Here is a 27032-nt window from a genome sequence, read left to right as displayed (position 1 = left end):
AATCTATCCAAGTCTATTTTCAGTTTAAAGCAAAACCCCATTAGTCATTAAAAGTAAGTATTTTATATCCCATGTCCTGATAACTGAAACACAAAGACCAACAAATCCCACTCCTTGTTTCTAAGCTAGTTTTTCTTGTTCTGAAATATGTCAGTCTCTCATCATAATTTTCTTAGCCTTGTTATCAGTTGATCTACTTCAGTCAGAAAAAGACCCACAGCAGACAAGGCATCAAGTACAACTCTGCCTGTGTCAATGCCCTGGTAACAGATGAGATGCCATTAAATAGTATTTTTAAAAAGAGGTAGTAACAAAAGAGAGACAAATGCCAAGGGAATGATACCAAATAGCATCTCATGCCAGCCTGCCTAACTGAGGGCTGCTCTTGTTGTTCGGCTCTGCAAAGCACTCAGCATTTGACTGTGATCCAACAAAGCATTTTTACATTTCCCATGTCTTTCCATCACCGACTTGCAGGGAGCTATTTGTACAAATGAAGGCAAACCTACACTTCATATTTTGCTGGGTCAGGATCAAGGCACCAATCCTCTTTCTGGATCCTTGTTTTATTATGAGAATTATTTAAAATAAGCTAACAAAAAAAAAAAAAAAAAAAAAGGGCCTTGAAAGTGTGAGTTTTAAAAAGCCTCAAGACCCAGGAACATTCCTAAAATAATTTGCATTCCACAGCAGGAGGCAAAACCATTTCCATTTCAATGAGCCTGTGAAGAGGACTCTGGTCTACTTGCAGCAACGCAGGACTGAACCGCAGCACAAAACAAACACGGAACCCACTTGTACAAGGTCACGTGAAAAAGTACTTTTTCTGTTCTCCCTCAATACCTTGGCTAAACTCTTTTCATCACTTCATGACTGCATCCCAACACTCATTTCAGGAAGGGCACTGCTGGTCCTCTCTGGCAGGGAGATTTCCTCTCCCTTCCTTGCACCCTCCTCAGGCAGCCTTCCCCAAAGAGTCAACAAGTCTCCTGCAGCTTCACAAAAGGTTTTACGAAAACCTTGGCTTGAAAACTCTCTCATAAGCTTGCTGCAAATAAAATGCATTAGCAGCAGCCAGCTTTCCAAACACAGTGAGTGAAACCCACAGCAGAGACAGACAGACTGACGAGTTCCCACACGGTGCAACAGCTGCTCCTGAGAGCAGAGAGGGGGGTTATATATTTAGCCAGTACTTCAGCAGTGTCAGTGAATTTCAGGAAATCATAAAAACAGACTTGTCATCTGGAAGCCAACACCTTACCTTACACATCTTGCTTAGCTTACGGTAATCTAAACTTCCCAACCTCAGATATCACAAGCTTTGCACTTACCTACAACATCATCCAGATGTGTCCTATGGCACTATTGCAATAATGTAACGCAGTCTGTAATGTTGCTGCTAGATTATGTAAACATTAATATTCAAATTATTCAAATTTCACTTCCAGAGCCTTGCTCTGGCTCTTTAGCAGCTTTAAATTTCAATGCTGTGAAATGACCATTCAGAAACTTGTAAAACTGAGAAAGTTTTACCTGTAAGACTTTCAGGTTGAGAATACTGGTATTTTTACAGGCATTTTACAAGAAACATGTGATCTGAATGGCAATTTCAACAGGTTTAGCAGCTTTGTCTCTTCAAGTGCTTCATAAAAGCTGGATGTCTCTGTACATAAATGATGCATCAAAGCATAATTAATGCTCTTCCATAATATGCCCCACTGTTTGGTAACAGCGTCATGGCTAGTAAACATGCTTATCTCCTCTGTCCACTCCTAAAGGCCTCAGAGAATTGCTTGAGCCATATGAAGGCAATGATAATACTAATACATCCTCAAAACTCAACTAAAGCATAAGCAAAGAGATTTCACTAGGAACTTAATACTTGAGGCAGAGAGACAACAGTACCCGATTTGTTCAATTGAACTCCACAAGCCTTGTACTGGGTAACAGCTGCCTGTCACATCCCTCAATCTGTTTGCTGCAACCTGCACACTCAGTTTTTCTGCCAACAGCAGCTGGATTTGCCAACAGCACATTCAGCAGCAAAACCACCCATGCCCTTTCACTCCAGTTCACACATGGGAGTGTGACTGGCTGGACTGAAAAAACACAATCTATCACTTCATATGGCAGAGATGAAAGGGGCAGTTATTAAAGCTAATTTACAAAACCAGAGCCATCACATTGAATCTTCAGGAACAAATTCTGTTGGAATTAAACTGTAACTTGAGGAGTAACTTCTTACTGCCTTCTCTTAAAGGATATGTTATTTTCAGGGGTTATATTTTCATAGTAGTGCTTGGAACGCCTATGGGTGCACAACTCTAAAAATATGCAAATCCCCCAAATACTGAATATAGGCTTGATTAATGAAAGCTACATATGTTCCCCAATATTACTTAGCTGTTTCCTTAGTTGATTATGAAGCCATATGATGATTCCAAAAATCTGTAAGTTGTGACTCACAGGTTATTTTTGAATAAATGTAGATATAACAAAGAATCAACACAATGAATCACCATTCATATTCAGCACAGTAACCTGTTTCTCAGATAAAGGAGAGAGAAAAAGTTGCTCCCCACTGTCAACTAGAGCGCAGTTGAACCTCTTGTTCTCCCACACTGACTTCTAACACAATAGTCGTACCTGGAATCCTGCCTTTCTGAGGTCTGGATTGGAAGCCTTCTCCGTAATTGTATGATATACAAACACTCCTGGGATCCTGTGTCATTTCTTGCATGTTACTCAGTAAAGACACTAAAAAACATGGCAATACACGCAGAGTGTTTGTGCTTGTTTAAATTTTCATCCATCACAGTAATGCAGTTCTAACCTTTTCCCCAGCAAAATGGAAACTTGAATAAATTAAAGGAGACTGGCTATTCTCTACATAAGCTTGTTTTTTCAGTGTAGGGGAATATGAAAGTAATTATGAAGCTGGAATAACAAGGCCAGTGCTGAAGAGCCCTATAGAAAACAGTAAAGGAAGAGTTCAGCCACACTAAAAGAAAAACGACAAAATGAAAAAACCTACTTAAAAATAAGTGACCACTAACTCCCATTAAATTAAATTAGGAACTTGCAATCTGGCACACCATGGCTTAATGAATGCGAAGTGCAGGCAGATATAAAATATACTTTGTATTTCAGCGATTTAGCATTTTTGTTACAGACAGTTTTCTGTATGCCATGTATGCTATTTTTCAGAGACAGCCTTGGAATCTCTCTAACCTCTTCAAGGGCTCTAGTAACAGAGGCAAAGACACAAATTCTTCATTTAAAAGTTATCCTGATATAGAAAAGCTTCTTACAATAATGTAGAAAAAAATCCTGTGATCTCTAACCTTTTATTAAAAGTTCACCAGGAGGTCATTTGTCCTTATTCCTTTATCCAGTTGCATGACCTCTTCAACTTTGACATCTGAAACATCCATTCAGTGAGTTAATGAAAAATAACCCCAAACAACTCAGATATTTGACATTTGCATCCCAAGTTACCAGAAGGTCATTTTAGTAATTAATAAAACCAACACAAACATATGCTTTGATGTTTATGTGGGATGTGAGGTCTTCAAGTAGAAGAACTTAAGGTTATCTAGAAGTGTCCACTATCCAATACTTGGATGGTTTCAGTCAACAAACTGCTGAAGTGTATTTTACTTTTTGCACCATGACATTCTAGCCTCCAACATCTACTACAACAATAAAGAAATCCAACAGATTTCTAATAAATGATCACTGATGACTTGCTAACCAGGTTCACACTGGGAGAATCAGTATGGTTCAAGAGCCAGAGCTCTGCTGGGACAAACTGAAAGCAAAGGTCATATTCTCCTGCTTTAAGTCGTCCTGTAAGCTTCAATTTCTGAAGAACATCTTGTCAGAAGAAATGAAATTAAAATCACAATTTAAGATTCTGGGACCCAAATATATTATAAGCATGACAGCAACCGTAGCACCTAAGTAGCTGTGTGCTAATTTTTGCTACCAGTCTGGAATTTAATTTTTAAAATTATAACCTATGGGTTTTTCTAAATTAGATTATTAATAAAGTAATCAGTGCAAATCACTGACTGTAAAGACAATTCGGAGACTTTCATAGTCTAAAAAAGTAGTGAAGTTCACAAGGAAAAAAACACATTTTAAAGTAGTAAATCCTGATAATATTTTTACAGATTGAAAGTAATTAATTCTACATTGTCTTCAAGTGTTTTGTGAACCATTTTACTGATTTCGTACAAAATATTTAAAATAACCTTATCTTTATACTCTAGTTTCCATTAGTTTAATAAGTCTATACTAATTTTTGCAATATCTTATTTTAAAATTAAAATACTGTTATTTTTAATACTGATAAAAGTGGTATGAAAAACATAGCAATAATGCGACAATTTTTTTTTACAGGACTGAGACCCACAACTCATTCTCAACTAACTCCTTTTGAGGACTTCTAACATCCCCTTATACACTCTTAACTCAGCATTTCATCTTTGCTAGGGGAACAGACATTCGTTAAGTATTTGCCTATATGGGTGCTGAGACTGAAATGTTCAGAGATTATGGCTTCAATGTTGACAAATCACTGGAACTATACGAATGACTTACAGGGAAAAAAAATCACTTAGTCTTTTCTTTTAGAATAAGAAACAGAGGGAAAACCAATTTACTCTCCCATTTATCCTTGTCTTGTTTTCTTCTTTGTCAATCTCTGTTTTGATCAGAGCAACCTCTCTTCCTTTTATTCAGTAAATGCCTGAAAACTAGGATGCATTTTTATTAGCAAAAAACCTCCACATACCGGATTCAGTGAAAAATCTGTATGGCAACTTCATGCATTAAAAAGGGACACGATTCCATCTATCACTCACACTAAGAGTATTTTAGAGAGAAGAACAGCATGTAAATGTGCACAGGTCAAGTAAAGATGATTTCCAAGCGTGAAAATTATTCTTGTCAGTGGCAGCTGTTATGCGAGAAGTAATAAGGTCCAGAAGCCTTGCTGGGCATGACCAGTGATAAGAATATCATTATGATCCATCTGCAACCTCCAAAAGACCTAAAATGCCTCTGCAATCTTTTGTTCTAAGCAAAAGTAAAAATCCAAAGCAACAGGTTTCCAAACCAGGACACTGTAAGTGTCTTCACAGCAATAAGAAACTTTCCACAGACAGCCCCCAATAGGTTTGCAGAAGGGAAAGCCAAGAATACTTTTCAGAATTACAGAATTTCAAGATCACAGATTTTAGAGTAAACATGTGCTCGCTTTGTCTGCTTATTTACTTGTTTGGGGGGGAAAGGAGTGTTAGGTTTGTAAAAACACGTGAGTCATGAACAAGTCAAAGTATTTCTAGTAAACTTATTTTTGTCTAAATACACTGAGTTAACTGAAACCAGATCATTCTGCAGAAAACGGATCAGTTTCACTGGATTTGCAATGAATCAGTGCTACAGGCTGTTCTGTACTTCACTGAAATCGATGGCTTCATCCCCCTTCATTTGGGATGTAACAGCTTGCCCCTCAGCTGTGGAAATTCTCACCCAACACAATTTTTCTTATTTTTGTTGCCACTACCACCGAGGACCAAGAACTGAGCAATCTCATTCCAGTGTCTGGCACCATCAGAATGAAGGAGGGCTATTTGGCTGCCAGGTTTACAAGAAGCAAATAATGCATCCACCTGGGGATACCTCATGGGCTAGTTTCTTTTCCACTGAAAGAGAGAGGAGTAGATTTATCACAGTGCATTTGGATTAATTCTGGCCAGCAGTCCCTGTCTTTTCTTGGATGAGCCCTGAGAATACAAAAAGGTAGTGTTTCAACAGGTAAATCACCCAATTTCAGCAGGGAAATCACCTGCTGCTGTTTCACTGTGAGTGGCATTAAGTCACTTGTTTAATTAAAATGGGTGACTGCTGAGATATCTACATGCAGTTGAAGCAGAGAAGGATTATGTTACTTTTTTCTTAGCTTGTCTTAAACACTTGAAAAGAGTTTAATGCCTTTACTTACTCAGTGATGCAGGTGAGCAATGACTCTCACCAAGATACGAGAAAAAAATCAGAAGCCAGAAATCACACCACACATGTAGAGGCTCTTCGCTGTCTAAAGCATCAGAAAGGTTGCCTCTCTGCACAGAAGGCTGAGCTGGTTGCTAAGACAAAATGAAAACTGAATTAAAATAGAACTTCTTTTGTTGACAAAAACAAATATCTGGAGTTTTTGTACTGTTCGTCTATCTAAGACTTTCTCTTTTCTTCAATTTCCTTAGTCCAACTTCAGTTATATTTCTAATAAATTCATTCCTTTATCTAATACTTTCTGGTATGCCAGTATCTTTCTTTTGCCTTTCACTTACCACCTCTTTCCAGATCATTGTTCAGCATTGCTCCTTCCCTTCCATTAATACTCCCCTTGGTTCTCTGCACACCGCATCTGTGTGTATGACAGGAAATAATTACACCTGACAAAGAAGGTGCATCCAGCTCTTTAGGGATAAAACAAACTTTGAATTAGCTCAGCTCTGTATTTAACATGTGCTTTACTGGTCCTTCCACTGTTTATTATTGCCGGACAATGTAATGAATAGCTACTGGGTATCTTCTTTGGGAATCAATCTTGTCAAGGCACTGGCAAAACAGAACTTCAATGCGTTATAAAACATTTGTTTATTGCTCAGCCTTGCAGCACTTTTAATTGTCATCTCAACAAAGCCGTACTGATTCTAATGTTACTTATTTCTCTTAACAGGACAAATCAATGTTGTTGATCACATTATACAGCTGTAGTGATTGAAATAATATTCTAGCTGAAGTAAACCAACAAAAATGCTGTGATAGTTTATGGCCAAAAGAGCAAGTGGGACTTTTGCTGCTGCGGTTCTCTCTGACAGATACACGTCACTCTTGCAGAAGATATTCCTGCTTATCCTCAAGAGTCCCTCAACAACATTCATAGCAACAGGAACCTGGAAACAAGAGACCAAGTGGAGGAGCAAAGCGTAACATTGCTCACTGCACTACATTTGCATTCTATCATGCATGCTAGCACAGGTTAAATAGCTATACTCTATTATTTTCCTTTGCGCAATTCTGTTACATGCCCTGAAGAAGAGTAAAGCACATCTACACCAACTTTGTAACTTGTGCCATGGTACAAGACTTTCACCAAGTGCCGCGCCCTGTTTTTGTCTGCTCAAGCTACCAGAACAGCACCTAAGTTAAGATGAAATGCACGCAGTTCTTCTGCACAGCTATTTTTTCAGGCTCTTCCCTGATACAGACAAGAAGTAGAGTGTCCATTTATATTTGGCTAGTGTCTTGAAGGATTTATTAGCAACTCAAAAAGCCAAATCTTTCCATACTTGAAACTTGAGGCGCTCCATAGGAAAAAATGACAAGGATATTGAGTTACCAAACCAGCATGACAGAGCTAACTGTAAACCCTTTTACAACTCACCATAATTTTTTTTTGCATTTTATTTCCACTGCAGTTTTTTCAGGGGTTTAAGCAAGCAGACACACGGTGTCAATGTGTTCAGGGATGTCATTTGAAAAATCATGAAAGCAAAATGCGAGCAAACACTGGAAGGTGATCAGTGTGATTGTCTCTCCAACTCATAAGAACTATGAATCAATGCCTTATAACACAGCCTCTGTTGTTTCCTCATTTTAACTTGGAATTATGAATAGTTAATGCTATTTGGAAAGTTTAAAATTTGCTATTTCAAGTTGCTTGTGAAACAGCTTCTCGTAAAATAGTGTCCTAGGTGCAGGAAGGAGAGAGATAAAAGCAGATCTACTCTGTCCTCCAAGACAGAATTAGTTTACAAAGGCATTCTTGATCCTTATTTAGCACTGCAACTCACCATCTTACAGAAGCTCAATCGGTGCAGGCAGGAAAGTCAGTAAAAAAAAAAATAATAAAAAATATGAAAATCATACTGACAAAGACCACTGGAAAGAATTGACACTTTTAGATCATCACGTCAGAGACATCTGGAACCCAAAACACTCTTTCACAGCAAATTCCAAACAGCCCATATTCAGAAGAACGCATGGAAGAAAGAGGTAAGACATTAAAAAAGCAAAGCTAGGGAAAAAAATACTTATTTGACTATCCTCAGGACAGTGTCTGGACTGCTCATAAATCGTATGAGCCACTTTCAAGATTTTCCCATACAGAATTCAAGCAGACTGACCTTCTTTCTGTCCTAACTCTTGTTATTTCCTGCTAGTTATCATAAAATAGCAGTATCCTTGGCATCATTTAAAGAGATTTCCTACTTCTTTCCATACACGCAAGGAAAGAACAAACAGGTTCTTCTGGGTTTAATAACAATTAAATGAAGTGGCTGGGTGTATGGTGGCACGTGCTTAAGTAGAAGTGTGTGACTGCTGTTCCCTTGGTGTTTGGAGCAGTCTCATTTGCTTCATGCTTATCTTTGAAAGCAGGAACATCTTAAAATAAAAACTCAGTGGAGCCAGTAGGGAAGTAGTTGGCAATGTGTACTTTAAATACGCTCTGGTCTGCAAACAGCTTGTAAGCCACATTGCTCAGATTGAAGAGGGCTATTTAGGTTTGTAAAGGTGGGTGTAATGTCAAGTGCTCAAAAAAATTAAAACTTGTATCCACATATTAAACTTACATCAAACACCAGCATAGACTGTCTTAAGTACAGTGTGTGTATATTCACTTATGGGCAGGATGAGGATTGATGTTTTGGGGTTTTAATCATCAACCAAGAAGAGGTTTGAGGGAAAAGGGACAGCGGTTCAGGTCCTAGCCCATGCAACACATTGTAGAATAAATGTGTCTCAGAAGTCATGGGGATAATTACCTTACGCTGTTTTCTTTCCACTGATTCCTGGCAGAAAGGCAGGCAGGGAGAGCAGACATGTGTGTGCTCACAGAGCTTCACAACAAGGACATTCTTGTTGCAGAGCAGATTATGGAATTGAAAGGAAATAGAAGTCATTGTCTTTAGTTAGACAGCGTTAATCTGTGACCTGCTAGTTTACATGTCTGCAAAACGACTGCAAAACAAGTGTCCAGGTTAAAAGAAAGTCTACCTACAAGCAATGCGCTCAAAATTGTTTAACTTTTCATTTTTATCTTAAATGCTAAGCAATTTTAAATCAACTTGAAGATGCCAATCTGAGGCTTCAACCTAGTTAAACCTGGAGGGCTAATCACATGATTCAATAGGCCCTTCTACCTTTAAGAAATAATTATTTACTTTCTTGTGTTTCCATGCTTTCTTGCATTGAACTCTCCCACTACAGTTCTCAGTCTGATGCGCAGGACCAAAGAAACTGGTACAATCTTTCTGATCTTATTTTTAGCCCACTCATCCCATCTTTTGCCTCTTACACAAATAATCCTATTATCGATTTGCAGCACCTGCATGATCAGAACGATCAGGTCCTGTTTAAATGTCACCTTGAGAGCACTCAACAATTCAACACGTGGCGATCAGCCTATTAAGCAGTTATACCGGTCCAGGATCTATAGCAGCTACCATTAGGCTTGCAAACGAGATTTTGACTGCTTTGACTGACAATCCAGGGCAAGTAAGTGCATACTAATAGTGGAAAACATAGTACACATCCAATGGCACCACAGCAGCAAACACACACAGTATCAAGCAATAATCATGCAATTTGTCACTGATCCTGTCACTGTAGCCATACTTCTGTTCAGCGGAACTACCCATGATCCACTCAGGGTCACCTGCCCAACACAACCCCCCTTTGTGTTGCACAGTACGACTGCTCTCCTTGCGCAGAAGTGGAGCAGTGCTCCATGTGCTGCTTCTCCAAAACAACAACTGGGATGGGAAGGAACAGTGAAGTGAAATTCCCAATGACAGCATCTTTGCTTCCCCTCAGAAAATGGTGAGAGCACAACAAAGTTGCTATGCAGGAGGGGTCAGTGGAGTACCGCAGAGACTCTCATCTTGCAGAAGTTGCCAAGTCAGGATGGGACTGCTTGACACTTTATGCTGCTGCATGAGATTACATCTCTGACTTAAACAGACAGATTTTCTGCTAAGCACTGGGACAACCAAGGATCAGGTTGCAGTGTTGATGTTAATTTAACTGCAATACCGAGAGATGTGAATGCTCAGACTGGGAATCTCTTCCTTCCTCATTCTGTCAGAGCTGGATTTGCTAATCTTCTGGCAATAATGTCAAGCACATCCTCTCCTACCACTTCTTGGAAGAGGAATGTGTATTTATATTTATTCATACATTATTTATATTTTTTTCATGCAGACCCTCCTCATCAAGGTGACCTTCATCACGAATATGTATGTAGATACATCACGTATGCACAACCATAGCTTGGATTCCATCCTATATAAGCCTTTATAAATTAAAAATATCAGCTGAGGTGGGAAGGTTACATTCAAATCACATTTTAAAGACAGCTGCTACTTTGTGACCTTCATCAACTACTTTAAATGTTCTACAAAAGTAGTTATCCTTATTGGCCCTCCTTTGCAAGGAGGCACATACTTGTTATGCTCAAGTCACACAGGGAAAGGAACAACCCTCAGAGAAGTCTGGCTGTCCTGAATTCACCATTCTAGAAAAACAAACTGTCATTTGGCCATGAGACACAGAATTTTAAGGGGGTGAGGGGACACAACACCTCTAAGTTTAAATTTAACATTATCTACTAAGAAACAATAAATTATATAATATGGTAAATCCCTCTGCCCCACCAAAAAAAAAAAAAAAAGACGTCTCCTGCAGAAGTCAGCGACAACTCCAGGCTTGACAGCAATAAGCTGTCACCCTGCTGAAGGATGAACAACTGATTTACAGGGTGCTGCGACTGCCTCTGTTGGATGAATTTTGAGGCAGGCATCGAGACCCGTCCATGAGCGGCGGTACACAGTGGGACGAAACCCCGAGGGGCATGACCCGGAGTGCTACCACGTAATGGGCACCAGGGCACGGGCAGCTGCCACAGCCCGTGAGTGCCGAAAGGCTGCAGAGAGGCACGAACCGAGATGTTCCCACTCCTGAGGCCCTTTTGCTCCCGGAGGCAAGAGGGGCTGGGCCGGGCCCGAGGCCGTCAGCCCGTCCCGGGCTGTGGTGCGAGGCTCAGCGGCCGGACAACGGAGAGCCCGCGCAGCTGCTGGGGCTCGGGAAAAGTTGTTAGGTACAAGTGTAAAGTAATAAATAAACAAACACAAGTCTCCTCCTGAAGGCGGACACATGTGGCGCAATTCGCTTCCCTGCGACAGCGGGCGCCCCCCCCCTCCCCAGCCTCCGCCCCTCAGCGCCCCGCCGCAACGGCCGACCGGCCCGGGGCGGCCCGACACGGCTGTGGGGAGGCGAAAAGACCCGGCCCAGCCCCGGCCGCCTGCCCCGCTCACCTGCCGCCCCCGGCGCGGCCCCGCTCACCTCATGGCCCAGCTCCTCAGGCACCGCCCGCTCCCCCAGCGCCGGGCCGGGGAGCGCAACGGCGGCGGCAGCTCCTCCCGTCCCCGCGGCGGTGCCCAGCCCCGGGGCGGCAGCGGGCGGAGCTGAGGAGGGCCGGGCCGCGGGGCCGGCTGGTGGCAGGGCGGTGTCTGCTTCCCGCCCCGCGGAGAGGCGAGCTGTGCCGGGAGGAGCCCGGAGGCCGTGCCACCGGAGCCCGAGGGTTTGCTCGGTAACGGCGCTATCGGGAAACTTGTTACAAGAGAAGTGTGAGCACCCCGGCCTGCGGCTTTCCGACCGCCGCCGCCGCTGCTGCTGTGGCCGTACGTCGTCGTACTCGCAAGGATCTGCACAGCTCCCTCACCTGCACTGGTGGTAGTAAATTACTTCCAAGAAGGCATCTCACGGCATTAAGCATTTCCTTTACACACACTGATTTTACTTCCTGACTGTGGGTCTTTACTGCAGACTTGCACTCTGGCAGGGCAAGGGGTGCAGGAAGGGAGAGCAGCCCAGCTGATGTGTCAGCATGTGGCTCTTGTCCTGACACATGTCATCCTTGTGGAGATGCTCCCCGTGACCGCCAGTTCAGTGCTGGAAAACCACGATGAGATCCAGCTGAGCCTCCTTTTCCCAGGTTGAATGCACCCAGCTAGTCCAGTCTTGCTCCCTGTGGCATTTTCTCCTCAGTTAACCATTTCCAAGGACCTCCATGGGACCTCTCAAATTTTCCAGTGCCTCTTCTGAACTCAGAAAGACCACAGCTGGGCTCCATCCTTCAGGTGGACCAGCAAGTGGCAGGGTGGCATTATGGCCTCCTGTGATCTGTTGGTTCTGCTCCTGCTGACACAGCCTGGGGCACAGTTTGCCTTCACAGCTGCAAGGGACGTGTCTGTTCAGCTGGCGGGACACCAGCCCCCTGCTCCTTTTTCAGCAGCACTACACCGAAGCCAGTCAAAGACCCACCTAATATAGGGCCCTGCTTTTAGAGAAGGTTGGACCAGATGACCAGGGATCTAGGGACCTCTTCCATCCTACTTAGACCTTCCAGTGATCACAGTGTGGGGTGGCTTTGGGAACTGTCTGTAAGTTGAGTGTTATGTCGACTCTGTTTGAAACAAATGTGTTTGATCGATTAATTACCATTAATTGAAATGGTGATGGTTGGCCTGAAATAATCTAGATGTACTCTGCAACATGCCTGTGAGAACTTTTCAACATGATCATCTTAAAAAAAAAATACAAAAGCTCTGTTTAAAGTAGGTATAATTTAAATTGCCCAAGCATGATTAAATCACCTACCCATTAAGTCAAGCTCCACCGTTAGGTCTCTTTTAGCAGTACATGTGGTCTCAGCAGTGGCCACCAGATCCAGCTAGGATTCTGGCAGGTAAGAGTAACCTTTCTGGGGCAGTTTCAAGCCCTATGGCACCAGCCATCTCTCTGCCAGACTTTTTGCCAGAAATCATGAACCCCACAGCAGTCAGCAGCATGGGATATGCCACTGCTGCGGCTGATACAGTTCACTGTCAAATTTATTAACCTAAACTGCCAGTGGCAGTATGCGCATGCTAACGTTATTGTATGTTATGAGCTAAGGCTTGGGCAATTTGAGAGCACCAAATATCCGTGGTGGGGCTGAGGAGGATTGAGGCAACCAAAGGCAGTTTATAACTACAGTGATACTGCTATGCTGCTGAAATGCACCCTATGTCACATCCAGCTTCTGGTTTGTACCAGTAAGGACACCATGGCAGTGAGAAAACACATAGAAATATTTCCTGTATTTTGCTAGGATAGATACCATCACACTGCTCTAAAGATGTCTCCTGCAGGAAGGCAGGACAGGAATCTCCATGCCTTCATGAACACCATGGGACTGTTGCTGTACACTGCTGCTGTTAAATACAGCATCTGTGGGCCCCCAAGGCCTTAGCCATTAAAGATGGGTAAGGTGAGGTTGATTTTTAACATGTGCATACAAGGAAGCACTTTCATAGGTGTATTCTTTTTATTCATTCTCTCTGCAGCTCTTCAAAACCCATGATTTCTGACAGCAGGAAACCAGCCATGAATTTTACACTCACCAGAATGCTCCCACTCTGACAGTGTGCAATGGAGAAATGCAGAGAGTTTAGTCTGGTGCACCAATATCAAAAGGATTCCCAAGCTAAATCAGGCCAGGCAGTAAGTCCCAGTGTCTTTCCCATTTCTCAAGTGGGTATTGAAGTAAATATGGAGCTAAGCTGCTGAGCTTTGTTGGAGTAATGCTCTGGCTTTTTGCAGAGAAATCGATAGAGATCTATAGTCTTGTTATAACCAGCTGCTTTGGATAAAGCACACAAAGATAAGAAGCCTCACTGTGCACACCTGCTGCAGTTTGAGGCCTTTGCTGACAGGTACCCAGCCTGGCCTGACTAGAATATACAGGCTCCACTCATCCCTGCTACAGGTGGTCCTTCCGACACAGTTCAATGGCAAAATGAACTTTGTGTCTGCTTTCTGATGGGTCTGGGAGAAAGCACCCAGAAGCCTACATGCTAGGTCCAGCACACAGCTGTGTTACAAGTTGGTTATCATCTGCAAAGACAGTTGAATATAGCAGGGAAATGCATTTTTCCTCCAGTCTCATTCAAAGGACAGGCTGAAACACCTCTACTGAACTTTTTGAAGTGGTTTTGCCCAGGGATGAGACAGGGAGTGAAAAGCTCAGCAACTGCAGTTAGAAAGAGCTGAAACCCACAATGCTTAGAGAGGTTGTGTATGTCCCATCCCTGGAAGTGTTCAAGGCCAGGCAGAATGGAGCTTTGAGCATGGAAACTGCCCCTGCCCATGTCAGGGTGGTTGGAACTACGTGATCTTCATGGTCCATTCCAACCCAAATCATTCTGCGATTCTAGATCTTACTGTGCACAGTGTTGGGTGACCCTAAGTGTTGGCTCCTCATGTTAAAAGTACGACTAGTCTGTGCGAAAGGCTTTGTGGCTTAGCAGAGGAGGGCAGTCCAGGCGAGTGTCACTAGTGCAGGGCGTGCAATGTGCAATAGGTGACTTCAGCGTCTTTCTACGTTTCTGCAGTGGGCTGTCCTGCCCTCTAGTGCCTGCAGTGCCGTCTCCCTCGGCCGCCTCTGCGCTTCGCGTTGCACGCACCGGCAGGACCCGCCGGGCAACCGTGGGTGCAGAGCTGTCCACCTCACCTGCTGCCGGGGACACTGACCAGAGAACGGGTAGGAAGGAGAGGAAGGCGTCGGGAAGGGTCCCTGTGGGGGAGTGGTGTGACAGATGTGGTGCTCACACTAGAGTTCACTGGGGTGGGTCCCCCAGCCACCCTGCCCTGTGCCGCACACCCTGCCTGTCTGCTGGCATCACTCCAAACAGCGAACAGCTACACCATTACCCCAAATATCTCTTCCCCTCCTTACTGTTGCTCAAGGTTTTCCACTTCTCCAGTGACTGGCAGGATGCGAGGGGTCCCCTTCCCTGCTAACCTGCCTTCATGGAGGGCTGACTTCAAGTACAGGTCCATTGATGGAAAACTGCTAGTGCAGCTTCATAGCCATATGGCCGCATAAAAACAAAACTTGTTACAGCAGCTCTACCACAATACCCAATGCTCGAGTTGTATGTATTCATTCTATTGAAGTAAAAATGCAGGGCATACAATTAATTATTTTCTATGATAATTTATGAATACATGTTAGTGTCACAACCTGTTTAAATAAAATAATTCAACACTTAAAGTAAATTTTCCAGCAATAAAGCACAAAGCAGGAGTGACAAAAATGAAAATATTCCAGGTTCCTCTTGGAACATTCCAAACCCAAATACTCAAGTAGGCATTTGTTTCTATCTTTTCAGGAATGATCCACAGCAGTCCTCTAGGTTAATCTCCTGTTAATACATGACCAAAAAATCATTCAGCAATGAGGAATCCTTAAACCTGCCATACAGTGTTCCAAAAATGAGCCATAACATTTACAACTGTCATAATCATGCCATGAGATTCTTTAGATAAAATTAGCCTGATGTCAATTACCTAATTTATATGAAGTCATGACAGGAGGCTCCATCATCATGGGGAAAAAAAGCAATGCAAAATTTGTGTCCCACTTAAACTGAGGTAAACTTCCCACTGACTGCAATGCCTAAACCAGTTTCATTTCAAGCCTTCAGCTCTAGTCATGTGCATAAAAATAAATTCTTAGAAACTTACAGATAGATGTAGTGAGCACCAGCTACCTTAATGCCATACACATAATACATTTTGCTGGATGCTTTGAGGAATCAATCATAAATGGAAAAAAAACTGTTGAAATACTATCAACTTGGCAAACAGAGGAAGAGTTTACACAGGAATATTCCAATTTTGAAAAGCATCCTTGGGTGCGTCAATCTACAACCTGTACTGTGCAACTCCAGACGTTTAGTTTTAACATATTCATATCACATCAAACCCCTGAGTATTTGTTCATGCTTACATTTCATTACTTCTATTTTTCAGCTGCCTACAGAGAGAGGTCAATACCTGACACCTTCCGGTGGAACCTTTTCACATAAGCAATAGCTGCCCTTGTTATCAGTGGATGTTCTAGCCCAGGATGGAGGGAAAGCAGGGTCTGCCGTTGAAACCACATGTATAAGTGATCCAGTGAAAAGTCTAGGCATCCCTTTTGAGAGTGTGAGATGTGGAGCAGGTTTACATCCTCTCCAGGTGTCATGCCTGACATTCCACTCTCAGGCTGGAATGTGGCCTGCTGGGTTAGCACACATCTCTAACCTGCAGAGAGGAGGTAGCACAAAGCAGTCTGGGCAAGGGAGGACTTTCACCACAGCCACAGCTATCAAGGAAACGGTGTTGCTGCAGTGAAGCATAGCTGTACTTTTATGAGAGAAAATGCCCCACTTGAGGAGCTGGCTTATGAACAGACAGGTACACATGGCAGTGCAGGTGCGTTCTGTCAGTCATGTATGATATCATTGCACTAAACCAGCAGGAAATAATGATTACAAAGAAAACTGCGTGTGTGGCTCCAGCCCCTCATGAATGCTCTGGGAGTCAGGAAACAGGAGGATTTTGCACTGGCAGAAACTCCTAGTGGTAGACAACTCTGAACCTAAAGAGCTTCAGGAACAGCAGCTTTTGCTCTATTGGCTGCTGAGATTCCCATCCAAGTTTGTCAGGAAAAGAGATACTAACGTGAGTGAAAAGAAACTAAAGTGCTGTAGTAACTACTTTTCAAAACAGGGTAAGTATGGAAACTGTGTTCTGACAATGTTATCAAAGCATTTGCAAAGGTAACTAGGATGCTTTCTATGTCCTTCTCATGATCTTCTGGCACAGGGTGTGGGACAGCATTACTTTTCAACTGTAAATGTCCCAGTTTTTTTATGGATTGCATTGTGTAGAACGGGATAGAATGTCACTGACATTTATTGCATAGGAATCTCTCTGTTGATTCTCACAGTCTGAAATCAGCAGTATCAGCCTACGGTAAACTTACTTTAATCCTCTACTGTTGCTTAGGTTCATCCTTGAGCATGGCTAAGGCACAATACCTGTAAATCAATAAGAATTCATTTCTTTTAAGATATTAATCTCCTTTTAGTTGATGACTTGACTGCTTGTTACTCAGTTTCCAAATCCTCTGTGCTTACTTATTCCAATTCTAACTGGAAAGACGTATGTTGGTAAGACTGTTGCCCAGTAACAGGTTGGTCAGTCTCCTCTTTCTCTGTGACTGATTGGTCAGTAGCATTTGTCTCACCAGGTATCTGGGGTTCTGCATATGTTGGCTTGGGCTCTTCTGGTGGCTGAGGCTCTTTTGGTGGCTGAGGATCTTCAGCAGGTGCTTGGGGCTGATCAGATGGAGGTTTATGGCTAAATGCTTCTAAGCGGTTTTCAACAACTGTACGAACCAAGGCTGAAACAGAAAAAGACACCAACAAACATGGAGGGGGGGGGAAACTTAATTTGAGATTATTTTATATATTACTGACCTATAACTTCTTAAACAGGGGAAAAAATGAAATAACACTAAAAATGAAAGAACACTTGAATTAGAACAACCATCCCTGCTACTGTAGCCTAGTTGCAGCCAAATGAGTGGTTTACACTGAGAGTGGTGATTTCAAAGGGTTCACCTGGATTGTTTTGTTCATTTCCTCATAGTTGTTCCTCTCTTCCAAACATGTCAGACTGCCAGGAACAAGGACTGGCCAGGTTGTACACAGCATGATGCTTTTGGCAGTGGGAATTACTGGAACTATGCGAGTCATTGAAAGATTTTCTGAAAAGCAGCTGTAAACCACCTATTCTTTATTGGTTTTGTTGCCAAGGCTTTGTAAATTTCTCTAAACATCATACCTCTCTCAATGGGTACAACAACAAAACAAAATCAGCACTTACTTTGATATCTATAATTTTGACTATAAAAATATAGAGGCAAACAGTGAAAGAAGAGAGGTTTAACACAGAAAATAGGACAAATAATTAAAGAGCTTCACTGTTGAATCATGGGTTGACTTTGACAAGTAAAAGGAGGAATAGTCACCTCTAAGATGACAAACAACATAGCTGCCTTCCACTGAGGGTGCTTCCTTTGTAGTTCATAGCTCTTTTACTGAACAGTGACAAAATAAATCCTTTAAGTAGCAAAGTCGTTTCTTCATTCAATTGGGTTAAAAATGGATCCTTAGAGACTTTTCCTATGCTTCTGCGTAAGGGGCAAATAAGCCATTAACTCTCTCAGCTGGGGTTGTGTCTCCCTTTATGAACTTGAAGAATGCAATTTACGATTCCTTTTGCAGAGGTGATGTTTACTCAACAATGGCTATAAGCCAGGAAATACAGAGGATAAATAGCAGAACAGGGATGGCTGATATTACTTATTAGCCTGCTCCAGGTGCTTTGTATCTTAGAACTGGTGCAGGACCATGATATCTGGTTAAAAATTAAAGAGAAAGATTTAACAGGGGTATGATAGATTAGTGCATCCTGCAGCAACATTCTTCTTGGGATGTTTATTTGGTAATTACGTACAATACTTCTACTTAAAACAAGAGAAAATTCCCTTTCCACTGAAAAGCTACATAAAGAAGTGATCCTTAAGGGTACATACCAGCATTTACATCATAGGATAAAATACCTAACAGACCAGCTGTACTAATCCAAATTATACCGTAACAACAGAAAATGACCCAAAGGAAAAAAAAACACCAAAATCACAGATTGAAGAAAACTATCGGGATGATGATTCAATTCAAGTATCAAAAGTGGTTTGATTTAGGACCACCATGGTGAACACGTGTTCATCATAATGATGCATAAGGCAGAGTTTAGATTATTCAGGTGTTTCAGCTGCAGCCTCTGAAGACCGACTAATAAAAGAATCTGAATACTAAGCTTGAGCAAGTCCGAAAGATGGATGATATTTTAATCTATGTCAAAAGCAAGGACATCATTATTGACTGTTGAGGAAATAAGCCCTTGTTTTGATGAAAAGTGCTGGTCCCCTGACTTCTTTCAACCATAGCCTACAATTATCCTCCTTTCACACAGGATGAACATATTACTCTACAGCCCAGGGAGCTTACACAAACAAGTTAAGAGACTTTCATGGTATATACATGGCTGTAGACAAGATGGGCTTTTCTGTTCTCACTGGCACAATCTGACATGCTACAAAGAACAGGATAGCAGTAACATATGAGAGATAACAATTCTATAGTGAAGAATTGGTGTTCTCTAACCATTCTGCTCCCTCCAAATGTACTGCATCTTCCAGTATCAACATATCTCAAACAGTGTAAAGACAGTAGAGAGGACTGCAGAATGACTGACACTTCTATTATTTAATCTGAGAATCAATTACTTAGATGTATGTCATCATCATCATCATGGCTTGACTTCACGAACAAAGATTTGGATAGATGTATGTAGTAGTAGGTTTCCAACATCAAAAACCCAACAACCAACCACGACATAAAAAGCCATGGGTACTTGCTAAAATGACACCTCCTACATTAACCAACCATGACCTTGTAAACATAATATTTGTTTTTCCCCAGTCAGAACAATCAAGAAAGTTAAGTAGCCTAGATTGCATTCCAGGATTTAGTAACTTACAGTCAAGCATTATCCTTGCCAGAACTTTCCCCTCCAGTTCTGCTTCTACTTCTGTCATCAGCCATGGAAGGAATTCTGTCTCAATATCTACAAGAATTTAGCAGGAAGAAAGAAAAAAAAAAAGTCTTGTAATCAAAGATGAGCAACATGATCTTGGGACTGTTTTTCATTTGCTATGACCAAGGGATTAACATCCTTGCCAAAAGACACTTGCTTTGCAAGAGCTAGAAGAAATCTCTCAGGTGGTGTTTGGTTTCTTATTTCCTGCCTCTCTTACACGTTGTTATGCACCCAGAGCAGAGTCCTCTGAGCTATAGTGATTTTTAAAGAGGTCTGGCACCCTTGAAGGGCAAGCACAGATGAGATACACAGTAATGCTCTAGTGAGATGAAAATAACTACCCTGAACAAGTCAGGAGAATAACATTTCCTGCCTTTCTATCCAAAGACGTCTGGCTTCTGATCTGCTGAAAGCATTTGTTCCCTCTGACTTAAGGAGCTCTTGTTTACCCATGTATTTCTCAAATCATGCTCTTTGTACACCATGGTCCCTAAGCCTGCCCTGTTTGCAAAATACACTTGGTTTCTGTGTTTACCCCATGACTCACTGGAGGGAGTGTAACCATTACCAAGCTGTGGTCTCTGCAGGGCCTGTGGAAGTGAAGTGCAGCAAGGTAACCCACAAGAAATACTGCTGATTCTAAAAGCTTGGGAGTCACTGATTTACAATTCCAAAATTATTTTCAGGGCCTAATTCTAACTAACTTCTCCCTTGCCCTGATAATTATTAAAAAAAGATTCAGTGACATGCAGCTTGCTTTGCCTGTCCTATCAAAACACTTTCAGTTCAGTTTGGATCTCTCTGCTCTACCAATCCTAACCACCCACTATTTGTCTCCAGTTCAACAGCAGTCCCATTCATTATCACACTGTCAGCTCCTGCTTATTCTTCACTATTGTACAGAAGACCAATAATGTTTGTGTTAAAAAATATGAATTTGGAAACTATCCATTCAACCACAAATGTAAATAAAGTCTTATGACATTATTCTAAATATAGGACAATAAGCTATGTTTCATGGTGGTTTTGACCCTTACGTTACTTAGTTCACATGTGAAAAATAAAATAAAATATACAAACCCCTTTCTACAGGGTCATAAAAAAATCCACCCTCACGAAGACTGTTGAAGACCGAGGGAATAAGATCAGCCAAGTAATGCTTAGCGAATGCCTGAGCTGCAATTTTCTCTGCAGTCTCTTTCTGTTTCTTCAGCATTTGCATGTGCTGGCGTCTGCGACGTTCCTGTCAAGGCAATATTGTGTGTAAAATTTTCAGGCCTTTAGCTGTTACTCCTTTGATCTAGACACTGAAGAATGATCACTGTGTGAGAGTCATAAATAACAAAGATAATCAAAAATACAGATACTTATGGTCGCTACCTGGTATTTGAGGCCTCATATGAAAGAGTGCTTGAAAGCAAACTTATACTTAATTTCTGGAGTACTATAATCCACAGGGACTAGAGGGAAACATGTTCCTTTGGTGTATCTTTTCTGATTTTGAGAAGTTTGTAAAATAAGGGCCTTGCAGCTGGAGAAATTAAGCCCTTCTCCGATATCGTAGTATCCATTAAACTCATGACTCTTTGCTTTACTATTGCAGATCAAACTGATCGTTGGCCTTGAAAGGAGATGAAATTGGGTCAAGATTTCCTTAACTTTTCATCTTCCAATATTATAACCTATTTGATACAAGATTAAACTCAAATTGGTCCAGGAAAGCATTAAAAAAAGCAATTATACAAGGCTAATGAATAGTAAGGAAGACTTGCCTTTTGTGTTTCTTATTATTTATTATTATTCCTGAATTCCTACTTACTGGATAATACTAATACAGCTTAACACTTCGAGATCTTGACAGGTATGTGCTCACATTTAGTAGTGCATGTGTTGGGTGTGAAGGATTAGAAGGCGTCTCTCTTACTTTCAAGCACTCTGACATTTAGCAGTTATTATAATGAAAAGATGTGAGTAACAGCTGCACCAGGTACAGAGAAAAATGCTGTTGGATTTGGCCTCTCAATCAGAGGCCTGAGTCACTGGAGCATGGCTGCTCCAAATAAACACAATAGCATGGTGCTGGTGCATGAGAGCAAATGGCAGAGTGCAGGTATGGCACCAGAATGCTTTGAGGAATATCAGACTTGACAGTACCCTTTGGGGCACAACCAGCTTACTTCACAGCTTGTCTTTCAGTACTGAAAGTGGGTTTCTCTCTTCTGACAAGCATTCAGACAGGCCTGTTCTGCTCTTCAGAAGTCCTACCTTCTCCTCTCTGTATCGCCTGTCCTGCTCTTCCAGGCGCTGTACTTCAGCAAGCTCTGCATTGCGCAGCTCTGCATAGGCACGCTGATGTGCCCATAGCTGGGCCAGCTCTTCCTCCTCCATGACTTCCAGCAAAGCTTGCTCAACCGTTTTCCCAATCAGCACTTCCAGGATTGGCTTGACTTCAACGTCAAAGTCAAACAGCTGAGGATGGGAGTCAGGGAAACAGAGATAAATGTCCCTTGATCACAATCACTCTTAACAACTTTGCAAGGAGAAAAGGAGGATGAACAAAGCCCCTGTGCTGAAGGCAGGGCTGAAAAATGGCGGGGGGGTGTGTGGGGGGTGTGCAGTGTCAGGTAAGGCAAGAAGCATGAATGCAGCTGGGGGCTAAGTGGGCTGGAGTGAGACACCACACACCCTACCACAGCCTCTGTGGGGCTGCAAGGAGAAGCAGAGCACTTGCCTGGAGCTGTTTCCTGTGTTAAGCCTTTCTTGGGCTGGACACGTTCTATAGGGGAGAGTATTTCTCAACTCTAGCTCTTATCTGAAAGCAGCAGAAACAGTGCACATGGAGAAATATCTTCCTTAATTTTGCACTTAACCTCATAGCAGACTTTGGAGAGGTTTGTTGGGTTTTGGCATGATCTGTGAGGATAAGTTCCTTTCTGTTTCTGCCCTAATTTGCAGCAGAAGTATGTTTTGTATGGAAGATGTGTTTTGACAGTACTTACAGACCTGACTTTGCTCCATACCTCTCCTGATAATTGCGTGGCCACATCTTTTCCTGTTTTGGCTGGTATGAAGAATGGACTGGGTGGTCTGTCCAAAAATGCATCTGTTTGACACTCTACATCAACCTCTATTACCCGGTCACTAATCTCTTCCAAATACAGTTCTAGAAACAAAAGTACAATGAACGCTGAAAGTTGGATTCCTTTTATTTTAACTCTCAACTATTTTTGATGACTCTACAGTGTGACTTATATCCAAACAGTGCAATAAAATGACTCTTATGAAGTTAAAAAAAAAAAAAAAGAAGAAGACAAAAAGACACCTCAACTTAAACTCTTGACAGTAGGAGATACCCAGAGCTTAGGGTCACAGGTCAGTAAGGTAGCACCTGAAGAGCAGCCCAAAGTATTTCCAGTCACTTCAGCTAATAAGCCACCTTCATCAGGGGCACAACTGAAGTGTCTCTATGCCATGCAAGAAGAGTTAGAGGCATTCACACACCTGAAGGGCCATGACCTCACTGGCATCACTAGTGATTCTATGAAAACATAGATCAGTCAAATAAGGGTGTTATAAGGGGCTATAGTAGAAATTAGTAGAGAAACTCCAATTCTATTATTCTACAATTCTAACCTTAACCCTCTGTGATTCTACCAACTGTATCATGAATTTAGTAAGTGAATATAGAACAGCAAGTTTTTGTTTTCAGATTAATTAGAAAAAAGAAATAAAGTCAGCCTTTTACCTGTTTGCACCTGAACATGCTCTCTACCTTCCACAGGCTCAGGTGTTTTTGGTCGCATTTCCTCTTTTGCACGCTTTCTAGCCAGTGCTCTTTTCCATGCTTCTTTCCGCCTTTGAATCTCAAAGGGAGTGGGTGGGGTAATCTGAGCAGGGATGAAGAAGATAAAAAACCTCACAAAATAGAATACACTTTGTTCTCTAAAATGATACTAATTTCTCTCTACACAAAAAATAAAGTGGTTGTTTGATTTTAATGCTACAAATCTAGCATTTCAGATTGACTTTTCTGGGTCTTGACCCTGAATTTTTAGTTACCTTGAAGACTGTAGGGCATGAAACTAAGAAGTTATGCTAGCTGCCTAAACACATGCTGATAGCATCTTACACTAAGATCAATTAGTTGTTATTTGGAAATGGATATTACACACACAACTTTGGTTTGTGGGATAAAGTATATTAAAATATCATGTTCTTTCTGACAAGTGAGAGTTTCTAGGTAAAGCTTTAAGAAAGTCAAACGGACTTCAGTTATCATATTATAAACAGTTCTGTTTGCTAGACAAAAATTACAGGTTCTTCATTGCTGATGAAGTAAGAGAAAACCATACTAACTTCCAATTCTGTAGTCCATTTATGAATTGAAATGAACATCAGTTTCAAACTTCGTATCAGACTATATGTGAAATTCACTCTAAGAAACAGCTATTGAAAACCACAGTTATTTCCACAAAGTAGCCTTTAAAAATGCAGACTGCAATTCTTATACAATCAACTATGTAGAAATATCCTCCAAAAAGAAAGTATCACTAAAACATTTGCTACAGAATCAAGAGAAATAAAATACTTTTACATCCATACAAGCAGCTTTTGCATACAGCTGGACCATTTGCTTCTATAGTAGAATAAGCCAAACACTACCCCAAGACTTAATTTCCCAAGAGCTGCTATTATCATTGATGACACCTTACATATGATAACAGAATATACAGCACTGACCTGTGCCTAGGATCATTATACTAAGGGGGGGGGCGGGGGGGGGGGGGAAGGGGGAGGGAAGGAAATAATCAGGTACTTAATGTGGGGAAAAAAATCAGAACTACAGAAGTTAATGTGAAACTAAGTGCTTTAAGAAAAGCTGAAAGCAGTCACATACTAGATTAACTGGAGAGCCTGTGGCTGTGTGAAGTATTTTAAGTAAAATCACGAGCTCAGTAGTTAAAATTACTAATGAGAAAGAGCTCTCCTGCCCTACCTATTACTTTTCAACAAAGCTGTAACATGACCCGTCAAAAAACACCTACCACAGGTATGACTTCAAGGGCGTAAGTGTTGCCGCGCACCACTCTCGGGTCGTACATGAGGTTGGTGTAACGAACAGGCTCCTTTCGTCTGCAACATAAAGCACAGGCAGTCGTACTTACAGAGCTGTAACAGATACGCTAATACCTCACACAAGGTGCCGGGAGGACTCTGAAAGGCCAGACCCGTGCAAGTCCTCTTCAAAGTTACGGGAAGTAGGACCTGTAGGCAGGGCGGCGGGGACTCCGTTCCCCCGGGAAGGGCGGCGAAGGCACTGGGGTAAGGGCGTGGAGGGCAGGAGGGTGCAGCGGAACCCGTTCGGGGAGCGGAGGCGGCGGGGCTGAACGGCTCAACCCGCCAGACACTCACGACTCAGCGGCGTCCAGCGGCGGTCGGTACTTGGGGCGGGCGGGCAGGGTGCGCGGGAGGCTGCAGCAGCTGTAGAGGACGGCAGGGACCGCCGCCACCTCCGGGTCCCGGGGGCGCGGCATGGCGGGGGTCGGCCGGGGCATCCAGGGCGCTTGGCTGCTCACACCCGCAACAGCCGCTCGCACCGCGGCACACGTCTCCACGGCAACGTGAGGGCGGGCGGGGCTAGGGCTCTGCGCATGCGCAAGGCTTCTGTGGCAGTGGCTGGCGACCGTTGGTGCTGTTGTTCAGGCAGGTTTTCCTGCCAGGGGAACGCTGAAGGTGAGGGAGGCTCCAGGAGGACATGACTGCTCCAGAGGCACCGGGCTGCTTAGCGGAAAACAAGCGCTTTAGCTGCTAAGGGGCTTCCGCTTGGTTGTGCTGGGGGCTCCTCCTGCGTTGAGGTAATGAAGGAGTATAACCGCGAGGTGTCAGTGTCCTTCTTCCGCCCCTGCGCGGGCTACCCAGGGACTGGAAGGCTCCCGTTTAAACTGACAGTGCCTTAACCCGATCTGTACGGCCACTGGCGATCAAAAATTGGCTGGAGCACCGCAAAAACCTTTTGGATGGCGTGCAGTGGTGTAAGTGCCGGTGTCCAGAAAAGCAGCGCCAACAAGTGCGCTCCTAATTCTGGTTTTCCATCCAAGCAGCAGCTTTGGATGCTGTAAAGGTGTCATACGATGGGAGGTAGGAGTGTGAGGTGGGCTCTCAAGTACACCATCCCCTCCATCGTGAGCTGCACTCCCTGTCGTGACAAATCATGAGAATGCGTTTTCAGATTCTGTGGAAAAGTTCTGTTAAGAGAAACATGAAAGTAAATAAGGGTTACTAATACAGTGACAGCTCTTTTTTTAACCTATGTAGGTAGTGATATGCCTTGATTACTTTGGCAAGACCAAATACATAGAATAACCCATGCCCCTTGTGAAATCTTTGGTTCAAACATAATTCCCAGGTGTTCTGGTTTCAGCTGTAGCAGTTATTTTTCTGCTTCCTAGTAGCTGGTGCAGAGCTGTGTTTTGCCTTTAGTCTTAGAACAATGCTGATAACACACTGATGTTTTAGTTGCTGCTCAGTAGCGCTTACCCTGATCAAGGACTTTTCAGTCTCATGCTTTGTCAGTGAGGAGGGCCATAGGAAGCCGGGAGGAAGCAGTAACGGGACATCTGACCCAAACTAGCCAAAGGGATATTCCATATCACAGCATGTCATGCCCAGGATATAAACTGGGGGGAGTCCAGAAGGCCAAGATCACTGCTCAGGTCGGGCTGGGTATCAGTTGGCAGGTGGTGAGCAATTGCATTGTGCATCACTTGTGTTTATTGTTTTCTTTTCCTTTTCCCCCTTTCAGTTTCATATTCTGTCCTGTTGTTATTTCCCTTATCATTAGCAGTAGTAGTAGTTTTATGTTATACTTTAGTTATTGGACTGTTATTGTCTCAACCTGTGGGGTTTGTATTCTTTTGATTCTCCTCCCCATCCCACCCAGATGCACAGTATGTACTGGGAAGTGAGGAATGAATCAGCCCATCTCCCCTATGGCAGCTAAGAAAGGCCTGGACTGCCTTCAGCTGACTTGAAAGCTGCAGAGCAAGGGCTTTGTCTCCTTCCAGGTTTGCTGTAGATCTGTTTGTGCCTTGGGGCCACAAACTGACTATTTTTTTGTTTTGTTTTCATGAGAATCTTCTGGCATTGCACCATGCCTTATGGCTTGCTGCTTGGGATGCATTCTGTAACTACTGCATGACACCTTGAAATACAATATAAAGGTTTCTACAATGCTGAGACTGTGTATTCCTGGGGCTCTAACTTTGACGTTGCTAGCATGGGAGACCTTGTACCACAGTGCATTGCATAATGTGATGCTGAGCAGGCTAGCTATGTCCAGTTTCCACTCTCTTAACTTTCTGCAGTATTGCGTAATTAAGTAAGGAAGGAGGTTGACAGAGCCTCCTTTGGAGGCAGAC

General features: G+C 42.7%; 3 protein-coding genes across 8 annotated transcripts in view; 1 reads left to right on the top strand and 2 right to left on the bottom strand.

The window, feature by feature from the left end:
- Nucleotides 1-11515, bottom strand: part of PLAGL1 (PLAG1 like zinc finger 1) — a 46840-nt gene extending 35325 nt beyond the window's left edge. For 2 of the 6 annotated variants that reach the window (XM_061378445.1, XM_061378447.1), the window contains exon 1: nt 11388-11502. The gene's annotated coding sequence lies outside the window, so the exon portion shown is untranslated. Of the gene's footprint in view, nt 1-11387 lie in introns of all 6 variants that reach the window. The other 4 variants (XM_061378449.1, XM_061378444.1, XM_061378443.1 and 1 more) reach the window with 4 other exon arrangements.
- The window catches only part of ZC2HC1B (zinc finger C2HC-type containing 1B), a gene marked incomplete at its 5' end in the record, with an annotated part of 264177 nt that overhangs the window by 48916 nt on the left and 188229 nt on the right, over nt 1-27032 (top strand). The window lies entirely within an intron of this gene.
- Nucleotides 15036-25186, bottom strand: RSPH3 (radial spoke head 3). The gene is made up of 8 exons (XM_061378247.1): nt 25027-25186; nt 24660-24747; nt 23360-23501; nt 22635-22777; nt 21880-22083; nt 20695-20857; nt 19555-19641; nt 15036-17350 (listed from the first exon to the last, which is right to left on the bottom strand). The coding sequence occupies exons 1-8, from the start codon at nt 25167-25169 to the stop codon at nt 17085-17087; spliced, it is 1236 nt and encodes a 411-aa protein (XP_061234231.1). The 5' UTR covers nt 25170-25186; the 3' UTR covers nt 15036-17084.

The sequence above is a fragment of the Neopsephotus bourkii genome, unplaced genomic scaffold, assembly GCF_033783945.1.
Source record: "Neopsephotus bourkii isolate Nb327-2 ecotype Australia unplaced genomic scaffold, CSIRO-AGI_Nbou_v1 NB_1765, whole genome shotgun sequence".
Lineage (NCBI taxonomy): Eukaryota > Metazoa > Chordata > Aves > Psittaciformes > Psittacidae > Neopsephotus > Neopsephotus bourkii.
Note: the sequence above shows the minus strand (reverse complement) of the source record. Positions and strands in the feature narration are given on the sequence as shown.

Bases quoted from the DNA above. Each gene is read 5' to 3' on its own strand.
- RSPH3 (XM_061378247.1), bottom strand. From the start codon at position 25,169: ATGCCCCGGCCGACCCCCGCCATGCCGCGCCCCCGGGACCCGGAGGTG. The intron at 22,084-22,634 runs GTATGGAGCAAA...TCCCATCCTCAG, and splicing joins CCACGCAATTATCAGGAGAG to CTGTTTGACTTTGACGTTGA. The intron at 17,351-19,554 runs GTAAGTTACTAA...TTTCTGTTTCAG, and splicing joins GGCAAGGATAATGCTTGACT to CCTTGGTTCGTACAGTTGTT.